The sequence below is a fragment of the Sorex fumeus genome, unplaced genomic scaffold (genome assembly GCF_029834395.1).
Source record: "Sorex fumeus unplaced genomic scaffold, SorFum_2.1 ptg000122l, whole genome shotgun sequence".
Classification (NCBI taxonomy): Eukaryota; Metazoa; Chordata; class Mammalia; order Eulipotyphla; family Soricidae; genus Sorex; species Sorex fumeus.
The window spans coordinates 16,380,801-16,407,251 of NW_026606179.1; the positions used below are offsets into that span (position 1 = coordinate 16,380,801).

The following is a 26,451-nucleotide window of genomic DNA, read 5'->3' on the forward strand; positions in this document are numbered from 1 at the left end:
ATGAAAACTAGACCGAGACATTTGAATGTGAGCTGGTAAATGCAGGAGAGCCACTGAATGTTCCATTAAGGAAAAAAAGAATCAAAGTGGCATCCTGAACTAAGAACAAAGGTGACAGTGTTGAAAATAGGAGTTCTGTGTTCTTTGGCGAGAGAGATTACACTATTGAGACCGGGAATATGTCTCGAGTACAGTCACCTGGGTTTGTTCACTGACAAGCATGGCCCCTCCTTTACCAACACTCCCAGGACCAACCCAGGTGTAGAGCCATTTTTTAAAGTGAGAGAGGTGACTATCAAAAATAAATAGAATTACAGCGGTAGGGAGTTTGCCTTGCACGCGGCCAACACAGCCAACACGAGTTTGATTCCTCCGCCCCTCTTGGAGAGCCTGGCAAGCTACTGAGAGTATCTTGTCCGCATGGCAAAGCCTGGCAAGCTCCCCATGACACATTCGATATACCAAAAAAAAACAGTAACAAGTCTCACAATGGAGACGTTACTGGCTCTGCTCGAGCAAATCAATGAACAACGGGAGGACAGTGCTACAGTGCTACATAATAAAATGGAGAACCAGGGGGTATGGTGCCGCCAGCAGGTCAATCTGTACCTGTGAGGCGAGTGCATCAGCAGCCTAATGGCACCTTCAGACTTCCAGATACCCTAAAATTTCTGCTGTGCCTTTGGCCAGACCCCAAAAACTTGGGGCAAAGTTTACCAAGAAAGTAAATGGCCAAAAGTTCAGGTATGTGGGAGACACACCCACAAACCACCTCCGGCTCAGCTATATAATTGGAGGCATGGCCTCTCTGGTTCCTGATCGAACTGCTTAACGGCCATGATCCCAGAGACTCAGAAACAAATCTCGGAACCCAAAGGCTTTTGGAAGAAATGTGTCCTGTTCCTGCAGTAGGTTACTGGCGCTGGGCCACTCCAGGTGGGAATAGGCTTCGTGCCTTGGCCTGTTCCCCTTGGCGGCCCGGTGACCACCATCCTCCAGAGGCCATTGGACAGTCATGTTTGGGCCTCAGTGACAAGACACGCAGGACCTCACCAGATGGGGGTGGAACGGGCCCATTCCTCCCCATCCCAGCAAGACCCTGAGTCGCTGCCTACAAACAGCCTCTCTGGCTCCTGATCAAGCTGCTTAACGGCCATGATCCCAGAGACTCAGAAACAAATCTAGAAACCCAGCAGTCTTTTGGCAGAAATGCATCTGGACCACATACAAGGTGGCTGCTGCCTCAGAGCTTATTAGAAAGCCAGGTATGAGTGATGGTGATGGGGCAACTGCAGTCTCCTGGGAAGGGGGTTGGTACCAGCTCATCCTGCATGCCCTACTGAGGTCACGAGTTGCCCCCCACGAGCGGCGCTCTGGCAATGCCATGGCTTCAGAGGCAAAAGGACTTAGTCCAGAGCCTGGCAGTTAGCGGCAGAAAAGTGAATGGACCATGTGTTAAACTATGGCGCCATGCCTCCCTGGGAGAGAAAGGGTGTTGCTCCCTTCTGCCATTTTCCCCCTGGAAGCAAGGTGGCCGCCGCCTCAGAGCTTATAGGAAAGCCAGGTATGAGCTGGTGGTGACAAGGTAACTGCAGTCTCATGGGAAGGGGGGCGGTACCGGCTCATCCTTCATGCCCTACCGAGGTCACGAGTTGCCCCCCACAAGTAGCTCTCCGGCACAGCCATAACACCAGATGCACAGAAACCAATCTCATAATTATCTGGCTCTTTGCAGAAATCCAAAATCATTATATGATTCTCATAACCAGCTTAACCAGCTATAGAATACAAAGTATTTCACAATGCCTTTTCAGCAATTCTGATTGTTGGGGGTGGGGGGAATTCTAAACAATAATGGTGCATCTTTTGTCAAAATAATGAATGTTATCAATGTAGAGAAGAGTTAAGTGGAAATCATCTGCCTCACAGGAAGGGTAGGAGGTGGGGTATATTGGGGTTCTTGGTGGTGAAAAATGAGTACTGCTGAAGGGAGAGGTGTTTGATCATTGTATGACCAAGATTTTTTTTTTATTAGTGAAATACCATGAGGTACAGTTGTAGACTTACAAATCTTTGTGCTTGGGTTTCAGTTATACAATGATCAAGTACCCATCCCTCCACCAGTGCCCATTCTCCACCCCCACCAATCCCAGTATCCCTCCCACCCCCCACCCCCCCATCCCACCCTCTGTGGCAGGGCACTCCCTTTTGTTCCCTCTCTCCTTTTGGGTGCTGTGGTTTGCAAAAGAGGCATTGGGTAGCAATCATGTTCGGTCTATAGTCTACTTTCAGCATGCATCTCCCATCCCAGGCAGATCTTCCCAACACCCTTTATTTGGTGCTCCCTTCTCTATCTGAGCTGCCTTTGCCCCTAGGGTGTGCGGCTGGCCTCCAAGCCATGGAGTGAACCTCCTGGTATTTATCACAGCTATTCTTGGGTGTTAGTCTCCTATTTTGTTATTTTATGTTCCCCAAATGAATGCAATCTTTCTATGTCTGTCCCTCTCTTTCTGGCTCATTTCGCTTAGGATGATATTTTCCATGTAGTACCACTTGTATGTAAATTTCATGACTTCAATTTTTTCTAACAGCTACATAGTACTCCATTGTGTAGATGTACCAAAGTTTCTTTAACCAGTCATCTGTTCTCGGACACTCAGGTTTTTTCCATATTCTAGCTACTGTAAACAGTGCTGCAATGAACAAACAAGTGCAGATATTGCTTCGATTATACTTTTTTGCCCCTCCGGGGTATATTCCCAGGAGTAGTATTGCTGGGTCAAATGCGAGCTCAATTTCTAGTTTTTTAAGAATCGTCCATACTGTTTTTCAAAAGGGTTGAACCAGTCGGCATTCCCACCAGCAGTGAAGGAGGGTCTCTTTCTCGCCACATCTGCGCCAACACAGGTTGCTTTTGTTCTTTTGGATGTGGGCCAGTCTCTGTGGTGTGAAATGATATCTCATTGTTGTTTTGATCTGCATCTACCTGATGATTAATGATGTGGAGCATTTTCTCATGTGCCTTTTAGCCATTCGGATTTCTTCTTTAAGAAAGTTTCTGTTCATTTCGTCGCCCCATTTTTGGATGGGGTTGGATGTTTTGTTCTTGTGGAGTTCAACCAGTACTTTGTATATCCTTGATATCAACCCCTTGTCAGATGGGTATTTGGCAAATATCCTTTCCCATTCTGTAAACTGGTACGACCAAGATTTAAACTCAGAGCTTATTAACTTTTCCCACAGTGATTCAATAAATAAATCACTTAATCACTTAACTTCCCGTTAGTCATTGATTTGCTCGAGCGGGCGCCAGTAATGTCTCCATTTGTCCCTGTCGCGTGCTAGTGTAGCCCAATGGCATCTGTTCGCTCCGGGAACATGAAGGGCCTCAAACCGATCGTTCATGATCTTGACGAAGAAGTCTGACCATCTGGTAGGTGGGCGGCCACGCGGTCTTTTGTCATCCCGTGGAATCCAATCAGTAACAGCTCTAGTCCAACGGTCGTCTTTAAATCTCATTACGTGACCAGCCCATCTGATTTTCGACACCTTGGCATATGAGACAGTGTCCCTGATCCTTGATCGTCAATGGATGTCAGAACTCCGAATTCGTTCTCTCATTTGAGTGAAACGTGATATTCCAAGCATAGCTCTTTCTATTCTTCTTTGGGAGACCTGAATAGCATTCTCATCTTGTTTGCGTAGGGCCCAGGTCTCTGAGGCATATGTTAATGCAGGAAGAACAGTGGAATCAAAGAGATGTGCCCGGAGCCGGAGGTTCTTCGTCCTCTTAGCTATTTCTTCGACGTTCTTGAAGGCGTTCCAAGCCGCTCTCTTCCTCCTGCGCAGCTCGGGTGCCAGGTCATTTGTCATGTTGACCTCTCGACCTAGGTACACATAGCTGTTGCATTCAGAGATGGTCGTTCCATTGAGAGCGAATGGGGCGTCAGGAACGAGGCTGTTTCTCATAAACATTGTCTTCGTAAGATTCAGCTGTAGTCCTACCTTTCCACACTCACGGTCAAAGTCGGCCAGCATTTGTGCCGCTTGGCTGATGTTTGGTGTTATTAAAACAATGTCATCAGCAAAGCGGAGGTGGTGTAGTTGCCGACCATCTATCTTCACTCCCATTCCTTCCCATTCCAGTCGTCGCATGATGTTCTCAAGGGTGGCACTGAAGAGTTTCGGTGAAACGGTATCACCCTGCCGCACCCCTCTCTTGACATCAACAATCACTTCTTTGTAGAATGGTGAGATCCTGGTAGTGAATCCGCAATACAGCTCATGGAGGATCCTGATGTATTGGGCTTGAATGCCCTGATTGGCTAGGGCTTCAATGACCGCTTCCGTCTCAACAGAATCAAAGGCCTTCTTTAAATCAATGAACGTTAAACAGAGCGGCATCTTGAACTCCCGAGAAACCTCAATGAGCTTGGTTATCGTGTGGATATGGTCGATGGTGCTGAATCCTTTGCGGAACCCGGCTTGCTCGCATGGTTGTCCTTCATCTAGTGTTCTGCCAATCCTATTTAGGATGACTCGAGTGAACAACTTGTAGATGACAGACAATAGGCAGATCGGGCGATAGTTGCCAATGTCATGGATGTCTCCCTTCTTGAACAGTAGTACGGTCCTGCTGGTTTTCCATTGGGACGGAACCTTGCATTCAGACAGGTAGCGAGTGAAGAGCCGAGCCAGTGTATTGATGAGTACTGACGGCAGTTTCTTCAGGTGTTCAGGTCTGACCTTGTCTGGGCCGGGTGCTGTTTGTTTCTTTACCGACGAAATGGCATGTCGGATTTCGGAAGGGAGAACATTGGGAACGACATATCCATCCTGTGGAATTTGGTATGTCGGCAAGTGGACATGGCTATCGAAGAGATTTGAGTAGAAGTCATGGATAATCTTCTCCATTGCCGTTCTGGAGGATGTGATGGATCCATCAGGACATCGGAGGGCAGTCATCTTGGTCTTATAGTTGGCGAAGGACAGGCGGGCGTTACGAATACTTTTCCCGGCTTCTGCCGCATCTACCAGTACTTCTGCTCTTCTATCTTTGAGGTCTTCCTTGATCGCATCTCTGCACTGCTTTGCGAGCTCAGATGTTAGCTTGCAGTTGCCTGAGGCATGCGCCAAACCACGCTGGCGAATTAGCTCAAGAGTTTTCGAAGATAGGCGATTTTTTGTGGCTATCTCTCTCTTGGCGTTCCTCGCACATTCATGGAGGTGCTGAACCAGTCGATCGTATTCCTTGTCAATGTTGTCAACAATGGCATCTTCCCACGTTGCCGCAATAGTACCAAAGAGTTCCCAGTTGGTGGTCATTCTGGGAGTTCTCTTTTTGAACTTTGCAGCCCTTTCTCCCCGCTCTGTGAAGTAGAATTTTGCACGAAGGTGACGGTGGTCCGATCCCGTTCGAAATTTTGGGACAACAGCGACATCAGTCAGGCAAAACCGTCGATTGAATATGATGTGGTCTATTTCGTTGTGGAATCGTCCACCGGGAGACTCCCATGTCCATCGTTTAGATTCTGCCTTCTGGAACTGTGAGTTACCATGAATGGTCTTGGTCGACATGATGAACTCAGACAGTCTCTCACCCTGTTCGTTCCATTCTAGGCCATGGGTCCCGATGTGAAGTTCTTCAGCTGATCTTCTCGGTCCTATCTTGGCATTAAAATCACCCACAATGATCTTGTAGAAGGTGTGGTCTTCTTTATAGAACTTCTCAAGCTCCATGTAGAACTTCTCTATTTCTCTTTCATCATAATGAGATGTTGGTGCGTAGACAACGAAGATAGAAACTGCAGGCAGTGAGCCACATCTATTCAAATGTAAACGTCCGATTCGGGTTGTTAGGCATTCGAATGAATCAATGCTCTTGGGCATTCTAATCAGGAGCCCCACCCTACCCTGCCCTGTCTGCTTCCATCAACCACCCAGGGATCGAATTGTGCACAGGAGACCCACCCTACCCAGATAAATACCCCACTGGCAGACTTCCACTCTCGACACTACTTCTACTACCCAGCCGTCGCCACACTCCAGGACACTTTCCGGACCCCCGCGGCCGCGACACATCATAAGACACTAAATACCCATTTCCGGAATTGTCGTACCATATTTGATAGGGTTCAAATATGGTAACACCTACAAGGGAGATTAGAGGTCACCCCAAAAGCCTCTATCCCTCTCGGAAAGACTGGCAAGCTACCGAGAGTATTCCGCCCGCACGGAAGAGCCTGGCAAGCTATCTGCTGTGTATTCGATATGCCAAAACCAGTAACTACAACTGGTCTCATTCACCTGACCCTGAAGGCTTCACCGACATGGCAGCACTGAGAAGGATGAGAAAGGAGAGGCCGACAAAATCTCAAGACCGACCAAGGCTGCCACAACGAAGGAAGACAAAAATGATCGTCTGTACTTTCAATGCACGTATGCTAGCATCAGATGCATCCATCGAGGACCTGATGGTACAAGCGCGAATGATCAAGTACGACATCATTGGTCTGACCGAGACAAGAAGGCACGAATCTCACAATGCCGTTTTCGACACTGGAGAAGAATTGTTCCTCGGAACATGCGATAAAAGAGGCGTTGGAGGCATCGGTGTCCTTGTCAACACAAACTTGGCCAATAAATAAATATAAGAAGAAAATAAATAAATAAAATTATGAAAAAAAGTAAGGTGGAGTTCATGCCCAATTCAATCAGCTAATCAGTGGCTGAATAAATAGCAGTACTCTTACATTAAAAAAAATAAAAATTGGGGCTGGAGCAATAGCACAGCGGGTAGGACATTTGCCTTGCATGCAGCCAACTCGGGTTCGATTCCCAGCATCCCATATGGTCCCCCGAGCACCGCCAGGAGTGATTCCTGAGTGCAGAGCCAGAGTAACCCCAGTGCATCTCTGGGTGTGACCCAAAAAGCAAAATATAATAATAATAAATAAAAATTAAATAAAAATTTAAAAAATAAAATGGAGAACCATACTGACCCAAGTCTGGGTTTAAATGTAGAACTACATGCCAAAGTCATGGATAAGTCAGGCAAGTCACAATTTTTCCTCTGGACTTGTCTTTCTCCAGCCATCAATCGAATGAAGTGAATTAATCTCTAAATGATTTTGCAAGATTTGCTACTCAATTAAGTCCATCAGCGAGGGTCAATAGCACCAGCTAAAAGATTGTTAGAACACATGTTCTCAGGTCCTATCAGCAAATCAGATCTATGTGGGGCCAGGTGAAGCAAGAAGACCTCCCTCCAGGGGAGGAGCCACCAAAGGTACACCCTGCACAACTAGGAAGGTCACTGCAGTTCAAGGGGTTACCCCGGGGTTCCCTGAAAACACAGGCAAGTACTCGAGTCCTTTGAGCTATTTCCCTGGCCTTCAGATCTGTAAGCAAGATCTTCAGGTGATAAGGACATTGAAGATTGAGACGCACTCTACTAAAAATCTCTTCCAGTTCTTAAATGCTATGATTTCAGACCCACCTCAATTCTTTCGCTTCACAGCGTGAGGGGGGAAATGAACAAAAATGTACCATTTTATTTTATTTTTTCCCTTTCCTTAATCCTAACCTCCACTCTTAATTTATCACATCCAACAGTTCTTAGGCAACACAAGTGGGGCAGCACTGACACCTGGTGGTCTTGATCGAGTAAATTTAATCTTCCTTTTCACCCCGAGGAGTGGAGAGAAGGCAGAGGGGCTGAAGACTCTGTTATGAATTAGATAAGAGAATCAAACAACCTACAGTGACTGAACTAAAGTAATTATCAGATGATCTGAGCCTGCAACCAAGTCATGTCATATTTCAAAGGGCACTGGTTTTTTTCTCTTTTAATTATATATGACATTATATTTACCTTTACCTTTATTATATACACTCCGGGCACAAACTCCTTTAACTGATATCTGGATATACCATGGTTTTCAATCTTTGACACCTGCCAACCTGCTCAGGCCCACAGCGGTATACATACTCACTACAAGGACTATGGTTTCTACTCATCACATACACTTGACCCCTTTTACACTCCACTCACCTCCCCATTTTCTCTTTCCCTCTCATAATCACTATTCTGTCTTTTTTTAAAGAAAAAAAAACGTTTTTTACTTACTTATCTAATTTGTTCAATTAGATTTTCTTTATGTCCACATATGAGTGAAATCACACAGTATTTTTTGTTATTTATTTTTACTAAGCACAATACACTGGTTCAAATCATCTACTTGTTGCACATAGCTGGATTTCATCTTTTTTATACAATTGGCTAGTAGTGCCTATATATGTATACATAAGGTAAAGGTAAAGGTAAAGGCCCTCCCATTGTTCGTCGATTTGCTCGAGTGGGCCCAGTAACGTCTCCATTGGAGACTTTGTTGTTACTGTGTTTGGCATATCGAATACGTCACAGGGAGCTCACCAGGCTCTGCCGTGCGGGCGAGATACTCTCGGTAGCTTGCCGGGCTCTCCGAGAGGGGCGGAGGAATCGAACTCGGGTCGGCCATGCTGGCTGCGTGCAAGGCAAACGCCCTACCGATGTGCTATCGCTCCAGCCCTATGTATATATTATATATAAGTATGTATGTATACATACATATATATAATTAAGGAAAGTTTTATAATACCTAGTAAAATGTAGCATTAGTGGGAAATGTTAGTTCTGAGTTAAGATTTTTCCTTTTAACCTTAAAACAAATCAACAGGGGCTGAAGAGATAAACAGTGATTAAGACACTTGCCTTGCATATAGCCAACCTCAACTCCCAGACATCATATAATACTGAGCAGTACCATGATCCCTGAACAGAGCCAGAAGTAAACACTTAGCACCACTGTGTGCCCAAAAACCAAAATCAACAAAATTGTGACAGACACCCGGGCCCCCGATCCTCAATCTGAATTCTGCCAATAAACTTCAAATTTTCCGGGGGCTGGAGCAATAGCACAGCGGGTAGGGCGTTTGCCTTGCACGCAGCCAACATGGCCGACGCGGGTTCGATTCCCAGCATCCCATATGATCCCCCGAGTACTGCCAGGAGTGATTCCTGAGTGCATGAGCCAGGAGTAACCCCTGAGCATCGCCAGGTGTGACCCAAAAAAAGCAAAAAAAAAAAAAAAAACTTCAAATTTTCCAAGGAAACCTTAGTAATGTGACAACTTTCTCATCCCAAACCAGAGAGTTTCTGATACATATTCACCAGTCCCAGCTCACCCACTCTCTGCTGACATCTAACACCTTGTCTAATGGTCAGACAATAGAGAGCAACATCCCATTTTCCCTCGGGAACTTTCCCTGACTATTTGGAACCCCTTCAACTTTTCTGCTTTTCTCTGAGGAGCGAGTGAAGAATATCGATCACAGAGGAAAATAAATCCTTATAAGTGCCCTAACCAGAGGAGCAGAACCAAAGGAATATTCCTTTCTGAGCACTCCACCTTATGACGAAAGCCAAACACCAGACCAGCTGTCTTGGGGACTCTTGGTTTCTCCTATCTGTCTGCTGTTCATCATCCTCCACCTGTGGAGGTATATGCTTTGCCTTTACTTTCATTTTTAAGACATTTAATTGTGCCTAAGAGAAGACAGAAAAGTGTAGGCTGACACAAATTGTCGAGATGGGCTCTAAAGAGGTATATTAACAAGAGAAAAAGTCTATTTTGAGTACCATGCATGCAGCCAATCTGGTTTCAAATCCTGGTATACCCAAGCACCGCCAGAAGTGATTCCTGAGCACAGAGCCAGGAGTAACCCCTAAGAATCACTGAGTGTGACCAAAAAGTCCAAAACAAAACAAAACAAAACAACTGCTTGGAGTAATAGTACAGTGGTATGCCTTAAACTTAGGGGATTTGAGTTTTCCAGCATCCCACAGGGTCCCCTGAACACCGCTAGGTGTTATTCCTGACTGCAGAGCCAGGAGTAAGCCGGGTACATTACCAGGTGTGACCAAATAACAAAAAGCAAACAAAAAAAAAACCCTGTTTGCTTGGGCCTTGCTCTTTTCCTCTCTGAGGTGAAACAAAGCTACCCCCACTTTTCTCATTGGTGCTTAGAGAATGCTCGGTAGACTCTGTCAACCGTCCCTGCGACTCCCATAAATATTACCCAGAATACAGTCCAGCCTCTGCCCTTCCTTTAAGCACATACCTTAAGTCTCTGAAATTAGTCTGGTAAATTCTATAGCCCTCATTGTTTATCTTCTCCTTTGCTTTGGGCTGTTTCCAAACAAGATCTGGAGCCAAGAGTCCCAGTATCCTGGGTAAACACCTTTCTTCCTTCCTTTTCTTAGGTTTCTCAAACCCTCTTGAACCTAACTAAAGCCCTGGGGATTTCCCACCAACTGCCTTCTATCTCCTTTCTTAATAAACTCTGTAGCCAAATTAACCAGGCCACAGCCACCTTCCTGAGGAATAAGAAGGCTAGTTTTTTGGCCACAGGGGCAGTGTTTTATGCAAAAGAGAACAGTTGCTCTTTCATTCTCTCTGCCTCCTAACTTATGGGGCCACAAAATTATGGGAAACTGTTAACAGAGTGAGGACAGAACAACTTCCCAAAGAACACTACTATTCCAAGGAACACACTATCACTGCTGATATTGTACCAAGGGGAAAGAGACCAGATCATTCCATCTCTGCCCACCCTTAGAACTCACTTTCCAACTAGACAGCAAGACAGAAAGCATAACTGAAAAAGTAAATCCAAATAAGAATAAAAACTCTTAAGAAATCAAAACACAGGGACTAGAATGATAGTACAGTGGGTAGACTGCTGGCCTTGCACAGGGCAAACCCGGTTCAATCCCTGGTACCCTATATGGTCCTGAGCCCGACAAGGAGTGATCCCCTGAGCACAGAACCATAAGTAAGCCCTGAGTACCAGCAAATGTGGCCCAAAATCCAAGGGAAAAAATGAAATCAGAGTCCAGAGGGATAGTACAAGCAGGTAGAGCATTTGCCTTGCATGTAGCCAACGTGAGTTCAATCCCTGACATCCCATATGGTCCCTTGAGCACCACCAGGAGTTATTCCTGAGTGCAGTCAGGAGTAACCCCTGAGCATCACCGGGTGTAGCACAAAACAGAGAGAGCGAGAGCGAGAGCGAGAGAGAGAGAGAGAGAGTGAGAGAGAGTGAGAGAGAGTGAGAGAGAGTGAGAGAGAAGGGAAGGAGGGAGGGAAGGAGGTGGGGAAAGGAGGGAGGGAGGGAGGGAGCAGAGGGGAAGCAAAGTACAAAAATACATTGGGAGGTAGGGAGGCAGAAAGGAGGGGAGGCCCAAGTGCCGGAGAACAGACCTACCACTGGATAAAGAAACTATGGTACACCTACATAATGGAAGACATGCAGCTGTTAGGAAAAATGAAATTTGCTTATAAATGGATGGACATGGAGAGTATCATAATGAGTGAAATGAGCCAGAAGGAGAGGGACAGATAAAGAATAACTGCATTTATTTGTGGGATATAAAAAATAGTTTGAGACTAATATTCAAGGCTAGAAAAAAAAACAGAGGCCAGGAGGGGACTGGTCAATGGTTGTAAGCTTGCCACAAGTGTATAGAGGTTTAGTAAAGGGCACTTAGGATTGAGAAAGAATCAGTATAACAGTAAGTGTTAGAAATTATCACCCTGGACAAGAACTGATAATTGAAAGTAGGTAAAGGGATATACCTTTTAGAATCTGTAGTTCAAACCATAACGCCCAAAAGGAAACAGAGAGAGGGAGAGAGGGAAAGGAGGAGAGAGAGAGAGAGAGAGAGAGAGAGAGAGAGAGAAAGAGAGAGAAGTGCCTGCCACAGAGGCAGGGGTCAGGAGGGAAACTGGGGACACTGTAAGTGAGAAATGTACACTGGCGAAGGGACAGGTGTTAGAACATTATACAACCAAAATCCAATCATGACCAAACTTGTAACTGTGTATCTCACTGTGACTCAATTTTAAAAAAAATTTTTTTAGTTCGCATCACAAGGAAAAAGAAAAAAGGAGGGGAGGAAACAAGTATTCCTGCCAAGTTATCAGTCACCTTCTTATGTTCTTAAGATTGCTTTTTTTCTTTTGTTTGACCATATTTACTTCCCAGATTCCAGTAAAACACGTGACTCAACCTGCTCCCTCACTAGGCCAGCGTCACTTAGCTCGTCTTGCCCTCTAAGAGGAACACTGGCCTGAGATTAAAGCACAGCCTCCAAGCACCACAACCAGAGCCCTCTCAGGCAGGAGGGAGTCTCCACACGATCTTCAAGGGGCTGATAGGAGCACCACCAGTCACAATGAAAGTTCTCATCACTTCCTTTCTTCTGCTGCTGCCACTAATGCTGACGTCCATAGTCTCCGGCCGCCCAAATTCAGGTAAAAAAAAAAAAAATATATATATATATACATTTATTTTCTATGAAGAAGGGGAAGAGAGAAGAAAATGTGGCCCCAAAGAGCATTAAAGCATAGCTTCCTTCAGCTACATGAATTTGGAGCATTGGCTATCTCAGTGCCCATTTCTTAACTTATAAAAAGAAGAGTTATATGAAAATATTCAAAACTATAAGGTAAAAAGGTAAAGGCCCTCCCGTTGATCGTCGATTTGCTCGAGCGGGCCCAGTAACGTCTCCATTGGAGACTTTGTTGTTACTGTGTTTGGCATATCGAATACTCTCGGTAGCTTGCCGGGCTCTCGAGAGGGGCAGAGGAATCGAACTCGGGTCGGCCATGTTGGCCGCTTGTAAGGCGAACGCCCATTAAAAACTGGCTCAATCAAGATTTGCTGATATATTTTCTCCCCAATCTTTTTTTCTGACTAGAATTTCTCTATCTTGGTGGCAGTGGAAGGAATGTATTACAGACAACTATAGATCTGTAGACAAGGAAGTATTGCTTCTTTATAATAATGCAACAATTTTTACTGCTATTTAATAATGAATAAAACAGAAAATTCTTATCACCAGATAGTATCCAAACTTGAAGCTTTAGCCATACTCAGTTCTATTTTAAAAGTTTATCTTTTACCAGCCTAATCAATGGCTGAATAAACAGCAATACTCCTACATTAAAAAAAATATATTTTACAAGCAGTCCTTTTTCTTTTTTCCATTTTTAATTTTTGGGCCACACCCAGAGGTGCTCAATTTATTCCTGTCTCTTTGCTCAAGGATCAATTCTGGAGGGCTTGGGGGACCACATGGAGTGCCAGATATTGAGCCCCAGTCCACGGCATGCAAAGAAAGTGCCCTACCTGCTATACTATCACTCTGGCCCTAGAAAACAGATCTTTACTAGGGGTTCTGAATCTGCTCCAGTTTTCTTTATAGCTGAAGTAATCTAGTCCTTACCAAAACCATGCAGAAAAGAATTCATCTCCACCTTTATTTCTACCCAGAAAATCAATCATCTCTCCATAAGGACTATTTTAAAGTATTGCCAGAGCAAGAGTACAGTGGTTAGGACATTTGCCTTGTATAAATTTTATTATAGGATGGACACATTATAGAATATTTAATATTCTCAAAAGTCCAATATCAATAAGTGGTATTTTCTTCCTAAGACAATAAAACAGTCTATAAAAGTCTACAACTTATTTATTGTTGGAAAGTGGTGGTAGCTTCAGGATCTGAATCTAGGTTTTCCTGAATTCAAGACTGGGTCTAAAAGTTCAGCTGAATCTAAATGTTGGTCAGGAGAGATAGTACAGTGGTAAGGCACTTGCTTTGCACCACTGACCCAGGTTCGATTCCTGGCATCCCAAACGGTTCCCTGAGCCCCACCAGGAATAATTCCTGAGTGCAGAGCCAGGAGGAAACCCTGAGTATAACCAAGTATGACACCAAAAGCAAAGAAAAAAAAAAAAAAGGTAAGACAACTTTGTTATCTACTTGGTCCTAACATCAGCATTTCACTCTACTCCACCCCAATTCCAAACTTTCCCTCCTTATACAAAGAACTCTCTGGAAGCTGCGGGGTCTCACAGCCCTAGGGCCTAGATTACCATCCTACCATGGAAGGCTTTTTCACTTCTAGACAGCCATCAAGACTAGAGTCTTCAGTTTGGATTCAAAGTTCTAGCCTCAACCTGCCTTTCCAGTCCAACCACCTCCACTCACTTCATGCTTTATGATCCACTTTAGACATTGGCTGGTCCCTCAATTGCTTTTATGCGCCCCCACCAGCTCTACTTTGCTCATACACCCAGCTTAAAACCCATCTCTTCACAGGATCCTTCAATTACTACCACCACCAGATATGAGCACTCCCTCCAGTGAAATGCTGAGTCCCTGAGGCACTTTTTACATGAAGCCCTCTGTAGAAGGTGTTGGTATACTTGTCCTACTTCCACCCATGCCTTTCTACACTGTAACTTCCTTGCTAGCACAATTTTATATAGTTTCCAAATCCCTTATATTTTCCAACAGTCTTCTTAGTAAGTGAAAGAATAATCCCTCAAGCTTCTAAGTTCAAACTGTTGCCCTTTGGGGGCCGGAGTGATAGTACGGCGGGAAGGGTGTTTGCCTTACACGTGGCCGACCCAGGTTCAATTCCCCAGCATTCCATATGGTTCCCTGAGCACCACCAGGAGTAATTCCTGAGTGCAGAGCCAGGAGTAACCCCTGAGCATTGCTCAGGTGTGAACCAAAAAGCCAAAAACAAACAAACAAACAAAAAAACCAAATTGCTGCCCTTTGCAAACTCCAAGGTGATACGGTTTAACAGCAGTCCTGTTGGCTTTCAAGACTATAATTAGCTAACTCTGTTGTAGGAGAGCTATCCTGGGTGTTTTTGGACCACAGCCATCAATGCTCAGGGGCCATATGCAATGCCAGGGATGGAATCCAAGTCCAGCTGCATACAAGGCAAGTGCCTTACCTGCTGCATTATCTCTCTAGTCCCTGGTTACACTTTTTTTGATTGGGGAGAGTTAGGGTCACCCCCCCAGTGGTGCTTAGGGCTTACTCCTGGCTCTGTGTTCGGGGATCACTCTGGCAAGGCTCTAGGGACCTTATGAGGTGCCGGGGATCAAACCCAGGTCAGTCACGTGCAAAGCAAGTGCCTTACCATTGTACTGTCTCTCCGGACTAAAATTTAGATTCAGTTGAACTTTTAGACCCAGTCTTGAATTCAGGAAAACCAAGATTCAGATCCTGAAGCCACCACCACTTTCCAACAATAAACAAGTTGTAGATTTTTATAGACTGTTTTATTGTCTTAGGTTAAAAATTATCTACCACTGTTACTGTGTTTGGCATATCGAATACATCATGGGGAGCTTGACAGGCTCTGCCATGAGGGCGAGATACTCTCGGTAGCTTGCCGGGCTCTCTGAGAGGGGCGGAGGAATCGAACTCGGGTTGGCCATATTGGCTGCGTGCAGGGCAAATGCCCTACCCGCTGTGCTATCGTTCCAGCCCACGCAGCCAATATGGCCGACCCAAGTTCGATTCCTCCGCCCCTCTTCGAGAGCCCGGCAAGCTACCGAGAGTATCTCGCCCGCACGGCAGAGCCTGGCAAGCTACCCGTGATGTATTTAATATGCCAACCATAGTAACAACAAAGTCTCCAATGGAGATGTTACTGGGCCCGCTCGAGCAAATCGATGAACAACGGGAGGACAGTGACCCAGTGACCCAGATTAAAAATACAACTTATTATATGGGACTTTTGAGAATATTAAATATTCTATAATGTGTCCCTCCTAAGGCTCAATAAATAATAAAATTTCTGAAGTAGCTCTTAAAGCACAGATGATAAACTGCAGAAAGTGCACTGTGCCACCAGGTGGCGCTATAAAAACCATCTCCACGGTGGCTGCCACTAGTTTTAATTCCCTGCCAGATTTAGTTTTGAAATCTTAGAAGTACAGCTAGAGAAAATACACCCCCAACCCTGCTCCCAATCTCAAAATTTTCTAAATAAAACATGATCTTAATTTCTTAAAATCTCTCTTAAAAATAATGCATTACCACATACTATGCTCAATGTTTCATGGGGGAAAATAGATGAGAAAATCAGGAAATTATATATATATGATTAATTATAAGAGTACATATAATACTCATATGTATGTATAAAGTACCCCTATGTGCAGTTTTAAGCAATACACATATTCTCTCGTATCCTTTTAGAATTCTAATTTTTTTAATTTTTCAAACTTTAAAAAATGCTATAAAAATATCAGTGTAAAATTATCAGTGTTCCATTATCTCCTTCATCCAGGTATTTTCAAATACCATCTTGTATAACCACAATGTAATTATTAAAAACATAAAATTAGGGGGCCAGAGCAATAGGACAGCAGGTAAGGTACTTGCCTTGATCCAGATTCCATCCCTGGCACCCCAGATGGCCCCCCAGGCACCACCAGGAGTGATCCCTGAGCATCACCAGATGTGTCTCAAAATCCAAAGCAAAGATAGGCTCTCTAAGCTACTCCTCTATTTCTTCAGGTCGTTTAGCTCTGCTTTACAAATTAAGTAACTAAGGTGAAGAAAAGTTAAATAATTTGTCCTAAAATTCATAAGAAACATGTAGTGGAAATAGGGGATCAAAATCATGATTCTAACAATGTTTAACAAATAGAAATAACTTCTTTACACACACAAGTCTGCATAAAATAATAACCTTCATATTCCAGTATGGATTTTCTCTGGGAAACTAGTAGAAGTCTGTAGTAGCAGCCTCAATAGCAACCAGCATGTACTTACCAACTGCTCAGGCACCAAGCGCCCACTCTAGATCGTTTATTGAGGCTAATCAGTCTCCTAGTGGGACTGCAAAATGGATGTTATTGTCCTCATCTTATAAATCAAAGAACCAAGAAGTAAAAAGTCAACAGACTTTCCAATACTTCATATATGTAAGAACAGGTAGTTTACTCCAGGACTAACTGCTCTTAACCAATTGTTTGCAAGTTTGTTACATCATGTTAGAAAAAACACATACATTGATGGAACCCATAATCTTAGAGTTGAGGTTGCATAGGGTGAGGTGACTTTGTGAATTAAATTTATTTTTAAAAAGGCTTCAAGTAAATCATAGTACAAGCTATAACAAAAGTCAAAGGCGGTACCTTGATCTTTTTTGTGATGCATCATAAATAAATATACACATATACATATATCATGACATAGAAAACTGCCTCACTTTCAGTTTCTTTCTTTTTTCACTCCACATTTTATTTATTTTTTTTTATTTACTGAATCACCATGAGAGCAGTTACAAAGCTTTCGGGTTTAAGACTCTGTCATACAATAATGAAACATCCGTCCCTTCACCAGTACACATTTCCCACCAACAACAACCCCAGTATACCTCCCATTCCACACCCTCCCCCTACCTGTATGGCAGATGATGTCCACATTACTCTCTCTCTTCTTTGATTACATTCTCTATTTCGACACCAGCCCCACCATTGTTATTTGAGATTTTTTCCCAACACTCAAGACTGATGAAAAGGCAACATAAGATATTTTGTTTCCTATTGCGAATTATGAATAGAATACGATTTTGGAATTCTGGAATTTTAATAATTAAATCTGAAGGGGTTTCTGCCAAAAGCCACTGGGTTTCGAGATTTGTTTCTGAGTCTCTGGGATCATAGCCGTTCAGCAACTCAATCAGAAGGCAGAGAGGCTCACTTTCAGTTTCAACACAAGTAAGGACATGGTAAAGAAAGAACAGACTAAGAATCCTGAACCTGGAGGCCAGAGCAATAGTACAGTTGGTAGGACGTTTGTTTTGCATACGGTCAACCCAGGTTCAATCCCTGGCATCTCTTATGGTCTCCTGAGTATCACCAGAAGTAATTACTGAGTACACAGCCAGGCATAACCCCGAGCATTCCCTGATGTGACCAAAAGAGGCTTAAAAAAAAAAAAAGGAAAAAAGAAATCCTGAACCTGGATTCTAGCTCTAGATGTGTCACCATGTCACCATTAACATTGTGAATTTGGCCATTTCACTCACTCACTCTGGATCCTCACTCTGGATCTCAGTGTATCATCAGAAGAAAAAAAAAATAGTGGTTAAGTTCATTAGTACAACCCTTTGTAAAAACAATTTGGTAAGAACAGAAGAGATAGCTCAAAGGACTAAAGGAAGAGATAGCTCAAAGGACTAAAGGTATGCTCAGGGCCCCAAATTCAATCCCTAGCACTTCATGGCCACGTGTAGCCCTGCTAGCCCTCAAGAGGGGCTGGAGAGATACTATAATGGATAAGACACTTGTCTTGCACCCAGGCTCAACCCCTGGCACACTATCTGATTCCCCCCAAGCCCACCAGGAGTCATCCCTGAACACAGAGCCAGCAGTGAGCCTTGAGAACTGTTGGGTGAGGCTTAAAAACAAACAAAAAAATAAAAAACTGGTGCCTCCAGCACCACTGCGTGTAAGCATTAAACTGCCTGACTAAGATGGTCAAGTGTTACTGGGGAGTGACCCTGAACATTGTTTGGGAATCCCTCAAAAAACAATTTGGTAATAATATCAAAAAACAAAAACTGTTCTCAACTTTTGACCCAGTATTTCCACTTTGAGAAATCTTGTCTAAGAATAGTTAAAATATAAAAAAAAAAGTTGCAAGCACAAGGAAACTTGCCAATATCCGAAAATAAAACAATCTAAATATTCAAAGTTAATTTTGAGCTTACATACTTTTTAAAAGTTATACAATTATTAAAAATATCTCACTTCAAAGATGACATAGCAATATGTTTATAAAGTGGAAGAACCGGTATTCATATATATAGTTATCACTCTAAAGAAAATTATATGCAGAAAATACACCAACATGTCAAAATTGGTAGTAGTAGATAGTATTTCTATCATCCAATTTTTCTATGTTTCTTTTACATTTAGGAGAGGGGAAAAACCTCCAATAAAGAGTTTTGACTAATAATCACCAAGGAGTCTCCTGACTCTAATATTTTGTGGCTTTTCTTTAGAACTAGGAGAAGAGGTCAGATGAGAGTAAAACATTTAAAAAGTTCAGAGGGCAGGAGATATGCCTTTAAAATTATTTTAACAGCACCCAAAACAGCACATGAGAACATTTGGAAACCAGTTCTTGGGAAAATGATGCAACACCTTCCATCATGTGGCAGAAAGGGCAGGAATCGGGAAGGAGGAGATATGAACTAAATCATATGATTTGTAGAGGGTCTCAATAAATAACTTGCCCATCCACTTATTATTTCTGTGTGTGTGTAAGGATCAAAACTCTAAGCCTCTTAACTGTGAAGCATGTAGCTTATCACCAGCCACATCTTCAGCCCAAACTACTTATTGGACTGTGTCTGCCACGTGTCAGTAACAATCTAGTTGAATGACCATTGAGCCATTGGTTCAGAGTCTAGTGAAGGAGAAAGGTGTTTTGTTTCCTAGGGCTACTATAAATAAATACCATAAGATTCTGTGGCTTAAACATCAGGAATGTATTTTCTCCCAGTTCAAGAAACTAGAAGTCCAAAATCAAGATGGCCACAAATGTAGTTTCTTCTGAGGTCTCTCTCCCTAGTTGCAAATGGTCTCGTTCTCATTCAAACATCATGCCTCCATGCATGTACAGTCCTGGTATGTTCAAATTTCTTATAAGTATTCCTGAGGGATTGAATTAGAGCCTACCATAATGACCCAATTTTATCTCGATTTCTTCTTTAGAGACCCTAACTTGGGGCCAGAGCAATAGTACACTGGGTAGGATGCTTGCCTTGTATGTGGCCAACCCAGGTTCCATCCCCGGCATCCCATAAGGTCCCCAGAGCCCTGTCAGGCATGATCCCTGAGTGCAGAGCCAGGAGTAAGCCCTGAACACCACTGGGTGTGACCCCAAAACAAAACAAAAACCAAAAGACCCTATCTCTAAATATAGCCATTCTGAGGTACTTGAAGTTAGAACTTTAACATATATTTGTGGGAACACACAGTTCAGTTCCCAACAGATATTAAGCCACTATGAATTTAGCCATGTGGTAACAGAGGTGCATTCAAACATAATAAGGGATCATGTGAAGGCAAAGTAATTCTGACAAGAAGCATCAGAGACATTCCTTCCCTGGAAATATTATTCCTCTCAAATAAAACTTCCTCTAGCAACTACAGTTAAAACTCTAGACTCAGTGGGCTAGAGATATAGTATACCAGGTTGGGCATTTGCCCTGCATGCATCAATCTGAGTTTTGTTTTGTTTTGTTTTTTTACCAATCTGATTTTGAACCCCGGTACCACATATGGTCCCCTGAGCCCCACCAGGAAGATCTCTGAACACAGAACCCAAAGGAAGTCCTGAGCACCCCCAGTTATGATCCCCAAAACAAAACAAAACTCTAAACTCAAGTCTTTAAGCTACCATCGTTGATTGTTTTACAATACATATTATCATAAAATGAGAATGAAAAATCATCAGAGGATGAAACAGACTTGTATAGAGGGGAAAGAATAATTAATTTTTCTCCAGGGTAAATATCCTCATAGTTGAACTGGGGTTACGGAATTAAATACAGCAAACTTGAAGGTCAAGTTAATATCCTGACTGCTTTATGGATAATCTGTTTCTGTCCCTCATTCTTAAGTCAGGAGGATTTTAAAGTGTGTGGGGGGGGGGGGGAGGATAAGGCCTTGATTAACATCCACATTGTATTCTCACTTACATCCAAGAATCCATTTTTTTCTTCACCTGCTTCTAGCTAAGGACTCCCCAAGACTGGACTTTAACTCTCAATTCCTTATTCATCTAAATATTCCCCTCTTGAGGGGAGAATGAAAAATAAATTAACTAAATAAATGTTAACTCTCTTAAAGCTCCCTAGATCCCTAGACAAAAACAGAAGAGTAACAAAATTACACTGATCTATGTAGCACAATGCCAGGGACCATTTTTGTTGGCCCCTTGCATTTCCAGCAGTTGGAAGTAATGTTTCCTTCCAACAGGGGTCGCCAGAGGTTATAAGGACCAACGCCAGCGATCTGGGAGGTGGCTCCAGGAAGGTGGCCAAGAATGTGAGTGCAAAGGTCAGTAATTCAATATCAACAACAGTAATGTACCATCACAACCCCACTTCTTCCCCTTGGAGTCCCTATGAGACCAGTGCAGATGTTATCTGAGCTGACCTCACCCATTTCCCTTTCCACCAACACACCACATAAGCACCAACATTTGCTTGCTTTCTGGGTGGGACTCTTCGAGTTCCAGAGGAGAACTGGCTAAATCTCTGTCTGTGCCACACACACTGGCCTTTACTATTGATGCCCAAGAACCAAAGGCTGCCTGTAAAATGCTTCCTGAAAGGCCAGAGTGATAGTTCAAACAGCTGGAGTACTTACTCTGCATGCAGAAGTCCCAAGTTTGATCCCTGACACTCCATCCCGGATCCAATCTCCAGGCACCCAGCTGGAAATAAGCCCCCAGTACCATTGATTGTGGCCCCTAAAAATAAAATATGCTAGGGGCTGGGGATATAGTTCAGTAGTAAAGTGCATGTCTTGCACTCAGAAGACCTGGGTTCAATCCCCAGCACCTATAAAAGGAAAAAGGAAAAAGTTTCCTGATTCTTACACTCAATCTTAGTTTACTCTCAAGAAATATTTTTTAAAAGGTAAACTGATTTGCATGAGGTAAATCACACTAAAAAACAGACACCCAGAGTCTAGTCCTCATTTTTAGTCTTCCTTAAGATATTCTGATGATCCCTCCTGCCACCAAAGGCTTCCCTGTACACATGGGACAAAACTCAAAAGTCCGGGTGTTTGTATAACTAGATGCCCGTCGTTCTATGTCAACCCTTTCTCCCACTCTTACTGAAGTGTGAAAAAAAGAACTGAGAGTCAGAAAGATGGTAAGTAAGCCCTGTCCTGCTCCCTACTTTCAAATATACTGCATCTCAGAAGCAATCTCATTTTCAGATTGGTTCGAGAGAGCTTCCAAAAGGAAACTCATGGCAGTGACTGCGCTGCCAAAGAAGCAATGTCCCTGTGATCATTTCAAGAGCAACATGAAGAAAACCCGTAAGTTTCTAAAGAATGACCTTCCTTAAGCCAGATCACTCTGTAGAATCAACTTGGTGCAATCAAAGATTGAGAACAGATGAAAAATGTAAAATGAGGACCCGGATAAACATATATCTCAGCTCTTTCTAGCCAAGTTCAACTTGTGGGGAAAAGGGAAAGAAGGATGTGGTGCTCCTGATACTAGAACAGTATAACCAAACTGTTAGATTTTAGAACCCCACTGCTTATCAAAGTGGAAGGAGATAGGGCTGCTGGGGGGACCTGATTATTGAACTGACACCAGTGTCAACCAAAGGTTGATTCCTGATTCCTAGTCCGCAGTTTTTAAGTGTCACTGAAAAAGTAAATCGGCAAATGTCAAGCTAATGTTTTCAAAAATGAGATAAAGGAGACAGTATAGCAGGTAAGGCACATGCCTTGTACACAATCAACACAGGTTCAATCCTCAGCTCCCCATGTGGTCCCCTAAGCAACACTAGGAATAAACCTAAGCACAGGACCAGGAGTAAGCCCTGAGCACTATAGGGTATGGCTTAAAAGCAAAACAAAAAAGAATGAGATAAAGCAGGATTTTCATCCTTGTTGACAGACATAAAATATGATTTGCCAATAACTATCAAAAGTCTATATGTGAGAAATTTTTAACTCAATTTCAATAAATTTCAATAAATTTCTAAGTGGGCAAGGGGATTAACTCAGAGCTCTGGGTTTAGTCCCTTATGCCAGGGACTAAACCCTCTAGCACCTCCTGGAGTGGCCCCTGAGCACCACCAGGTATGAACCCCACACCAAAACAAGTGTCTAGATACTCAAAGATATACAAGAGTATCAATTATTTGTATTTGTATTGACAAAATGGATATTTAAATATTCACGTTAACTAGAGATTATTTTTCAATAAATACAAGTGGCAAATCATTATGGTCTAGTTAATGTTATATGTCAATTACACCTCAGTTACAATACTTTATCAAAAGCAAATTGGGCAGTTGTCAAAAATACTGAGGTAGAAAAAATTGGAGCAATAGTACAGTGTGCAGGGTGCTTGTCTCGCAAGCAGCCATCCTAGGACTGATCTCTGGAGCCCTTTATGGTCCCCTGAATCTACCAAAAGTGATTCCCGAGTGCAGAGCCAGGAGTAAGTCCTGAGCACAGCAGTGCCCACCAACCCACCCCTCAAAAAAAGAAAAAACTAAGTAAATGTTTTCTATCTTCTCTACCTCAATCTCAGAAGTCTTTTGGGAGGCCAAAGCAGTACAGCGGGTAGAGTGTTTGCCTTGCACACAGATGACCTGAGTTCTATTCCTGGCATCCCATATAGTCCCCCAAGCACCACCAGGAGTAATTCCTGAGTGCAGAGCTAGGAGTAACCCCTGAGAATTTCCACGTGTGACTCAAAAAGAAAAAAAAAGTCTTTTTTTAACTCAGTTTTCTTGCTGCTTTTCTGTCAGCTTATATTCCCTCACAGGACAGCATGCTGACTTTATATTAAAGTTCTCTCAAATGTGAACTCCCTGGCTGCTGAACTCTTTTACTTTGTGGGTTGCTTTTTTTGTTTGTTCAATGTAACTAAATCCTATATGTCATCCAAATATTTATCGCCAATGAATTTTATTCAGTCCCTGAAGAGTTCTTTCCAAGTTGCTAAAATTATTAAAATGATGGGACCAGAGTAATAGTACAGCAGGTAGGATACTTGCCTTGCACACAGCCGACCAAGGTTCTCTCCCTGTTATCCCACAGGGTCCACTGAGCCTGCCAGGAGTAATTTCTGAGCACAGAGCCAGGTGTAACCCCTAAGCATTGTTGGGCATGGCCTCAAAACCAAAATATATATATTAAAATTATTTATGTTTATAACTTATTATATTTAGAGTGACTTAGAACTCTAATGCTATTTTTAAATTTTATTATAGTTTAGATTGTGTGTTTATAATACTTCTTAGAGATAACTACTATTGTTTGCTATGTAATTGTCATGTCTGTACGTATATAAACACAATGGTTATTTTTTAAAAATGAAATTATAGGGTTCTGAAGAGGTAGTACAGCAGGTAAGGCACTTGCCATGCATGCAGCCAACCTGGGTTTGATTCCTGGTACCCCATATGGTTTCCCCCAAGCACTGCCAGGAGTAATTTCTGAGTGCAGAGGCAGGAATCACCCCTGAGCATCACCAGGTGTGACCCAAAAACTAAAAAGAAAAAAATCATACTGGATCTAGAATGAGAGTGGAGCAAACAGTGTGCTTGCCTTGCATGTAGCTGACCCAGGTTTAATCCCTGGCTCCCTATACAGTCCCCTGAACCCTGCCAGGAGTAAGCTCTGAGCACAGTCAAGAGTAAGCCCTGGGCATCACTAGATGTGCGCCCCCCGCAAAAAAAGAAAAATAGAAAAGAAAAATGCTATTATACTACATGTATTGCTTTTCTCTTTTCTCTTTTCTCCTTTTAACAAGTCTTGTATTAATGAAAAATATTACATATTTATAGATATTCATTAAAATTTACATGTGCACCTCAATATTTATAATTTAGATATATATATGACTACTACCAATACCTAGCAATACCATATTGTCAACAACCCCCCTTTCTGATTACCATCCCTCTCTCCCAACCCCCAGAGATAAACTAACTTTCTTCTTTTGCTTTTTGTTGTTGATTTGTTTTCGGGTCTCAAGCAACTGTGCTCAGGGCTTTTTCTAGCTCTGCACTTACACTCCTGGTGAGGCTTCGGGAACACCAATTGGTGCCAGGGATTGAACCCAAGTGAGCTTCATGCAAGCCAAGCTTCATGCACGGCCCACTGCTGTGTCTCTAAAACTCTAGCATTAAACCGTGGCCCAGATGGTTGAGTATTGCTGAAGTAGGTCTCAGACCTTTAGGAGACCCCTTCAAATATTCCATTTTGACAGGCCAGGGAGATAATTCAAAAGGCTGGAGCACTGAAAGCCAGGATTCAGTTCCTGGCCCTCCCAACAATGGCCAGGAGTGATCCCCAAACACCAACCTGAGAGTAGCCCCTAAGCACCACCAGATATGACCTAAAAACAAACAAAAATCAATTCTGAAATTATTTTTAACACTAATCTCTCTCCTTTATTTCCACTCTAGGACACCAAAGGCACCACAGGAAGTCAAACAAGCGCTCCAGGGACTGTCAGCAATTTCTCAAAAAATGTCAGCTAGCAAGCCTCTCTTTGCCTTTATAAGAGTTCTGAGACTTCACTCTCCCAATTATATATTCTCATTCAAGAAGGCCATGGGGGCACCTAGCAAATGTTCTCCCCTCTAAAGCTCCCGTTCCGTCTCTACTCCCAAAATCATTTCAATCTGCTCAAAGCATTTTCCCACAAATCACTGCTCCTTCAATCACCTCCTGTGAGTCTTCTGCGGAGCTCCCCCTTTTACCGGTTTAAGCTTAATGACCAGAAAACAGTGAGGAAATTCCCCTTGACCTTACATATAAACCAAATAAGTAGCAAATAGAATAATCGTTTTCAAGTGTAGTAAGTTAAAATCATTCTTTCAAGTGGGGTGTAGCAACTTACATTGGATCCAGATGATCTCCTTTACTTTACCCCCTTCAAACTAAAGCCAGACTTCACACTTACATTTCTCACAGCCATCTCTCATGTGAACCCACAGCCCCTCACACCTTCTCTCTTCCTCTCCTTCTCTCTCCCATGACCAAATTTTTATTCTTTTTCTCATTCAACCAGCTAAAAGCAAGATGGGGAAAAAGAAAGCAGTTACAGGAATCAGGAAATGACTCAAAAAGCTGAAGTGCAAGTTTTGTGCACAGGGGCCACAGGTTTTGTTGTTGTTGTTTTATCTTTGGGGGCCACATCCGGCTGTGCTCAGGGCTTAACTTGCAGTGCTCAGGGGACCATTTAGTTGCTGTACTATCTCTTCCGCCCCAGGAGCCACAGCTTTGGTTCTGGTACTGCATGTTTTCCCCAGGCACCACCAGAAGAGACCCCAAGCACTGCTGGGTGTGGTCCCTCCCCTGCAAAAAAGCAATTGCAGGGGTTAAGGATATATCTCACAGGACTGGAGTGCATGTCTTGCATGCAGAAAATCCCAATAAGAGTCCTCTTACTTCATGCCCTTCCCCAGGTACTACTAGTTGTGGCCCTGGTGTGCACCCACACAACCAGGGCCCAGCACAGCACCAAAATTGGGATGAGCACTAAGGTATCCAATTCATTTGACTGAGTGCCACCAGGAGTGGCCCTGGACCATTAAACATTAGTTGGTAACTCTCCCCACTATGCCCCTTCAAAAAATAGAGAAGGTGACAGCTGGAGTGATAGTAAAGCAGGGAGGGCATTTGTCTTGCATGTGGCTGTCTGGGGTTCGATCCCCAGCACCCCATATTGTCTCAAGCCCTACTAGGAGTAATCCCTGAGTGCAATACCAGAAATAAGCTTTGAGCACATCCCAGTGTGGCAAA

General features: G+C 43.3%; 1 protein-coding gene across 1 annotated transcript; it reads left to right on the plus strand.

Moving 5' to 3' along the window:
* Positions 1 to 12,242: 12,242 nt before the first annotated feature.
* Positions 12,243 to 25,207, plus strand: CXCL17 (C-X-C motif chemokine ligand 17). Its single transcript, XM_056136610.1, has 4 exons — positions 12,243 to 12,356; positions 20,917 to 20,997; positions 21,889 to 21,990; positions 25,110 to 25,207. The coding sequence occupies exons 1-4, from the start codon at positions 12,278 to 12,280 to the stop codon at positions 25,205 to 25,207; spliced, it is 360 nt and encodes a 119-aa protein (XP_055992585.1). The 5' UTR covers positions 12,243 to 12,277.
* The last annotated feature ends 1,244 nt before the right edge of the window (positions 25,208 to 26,451 follow it).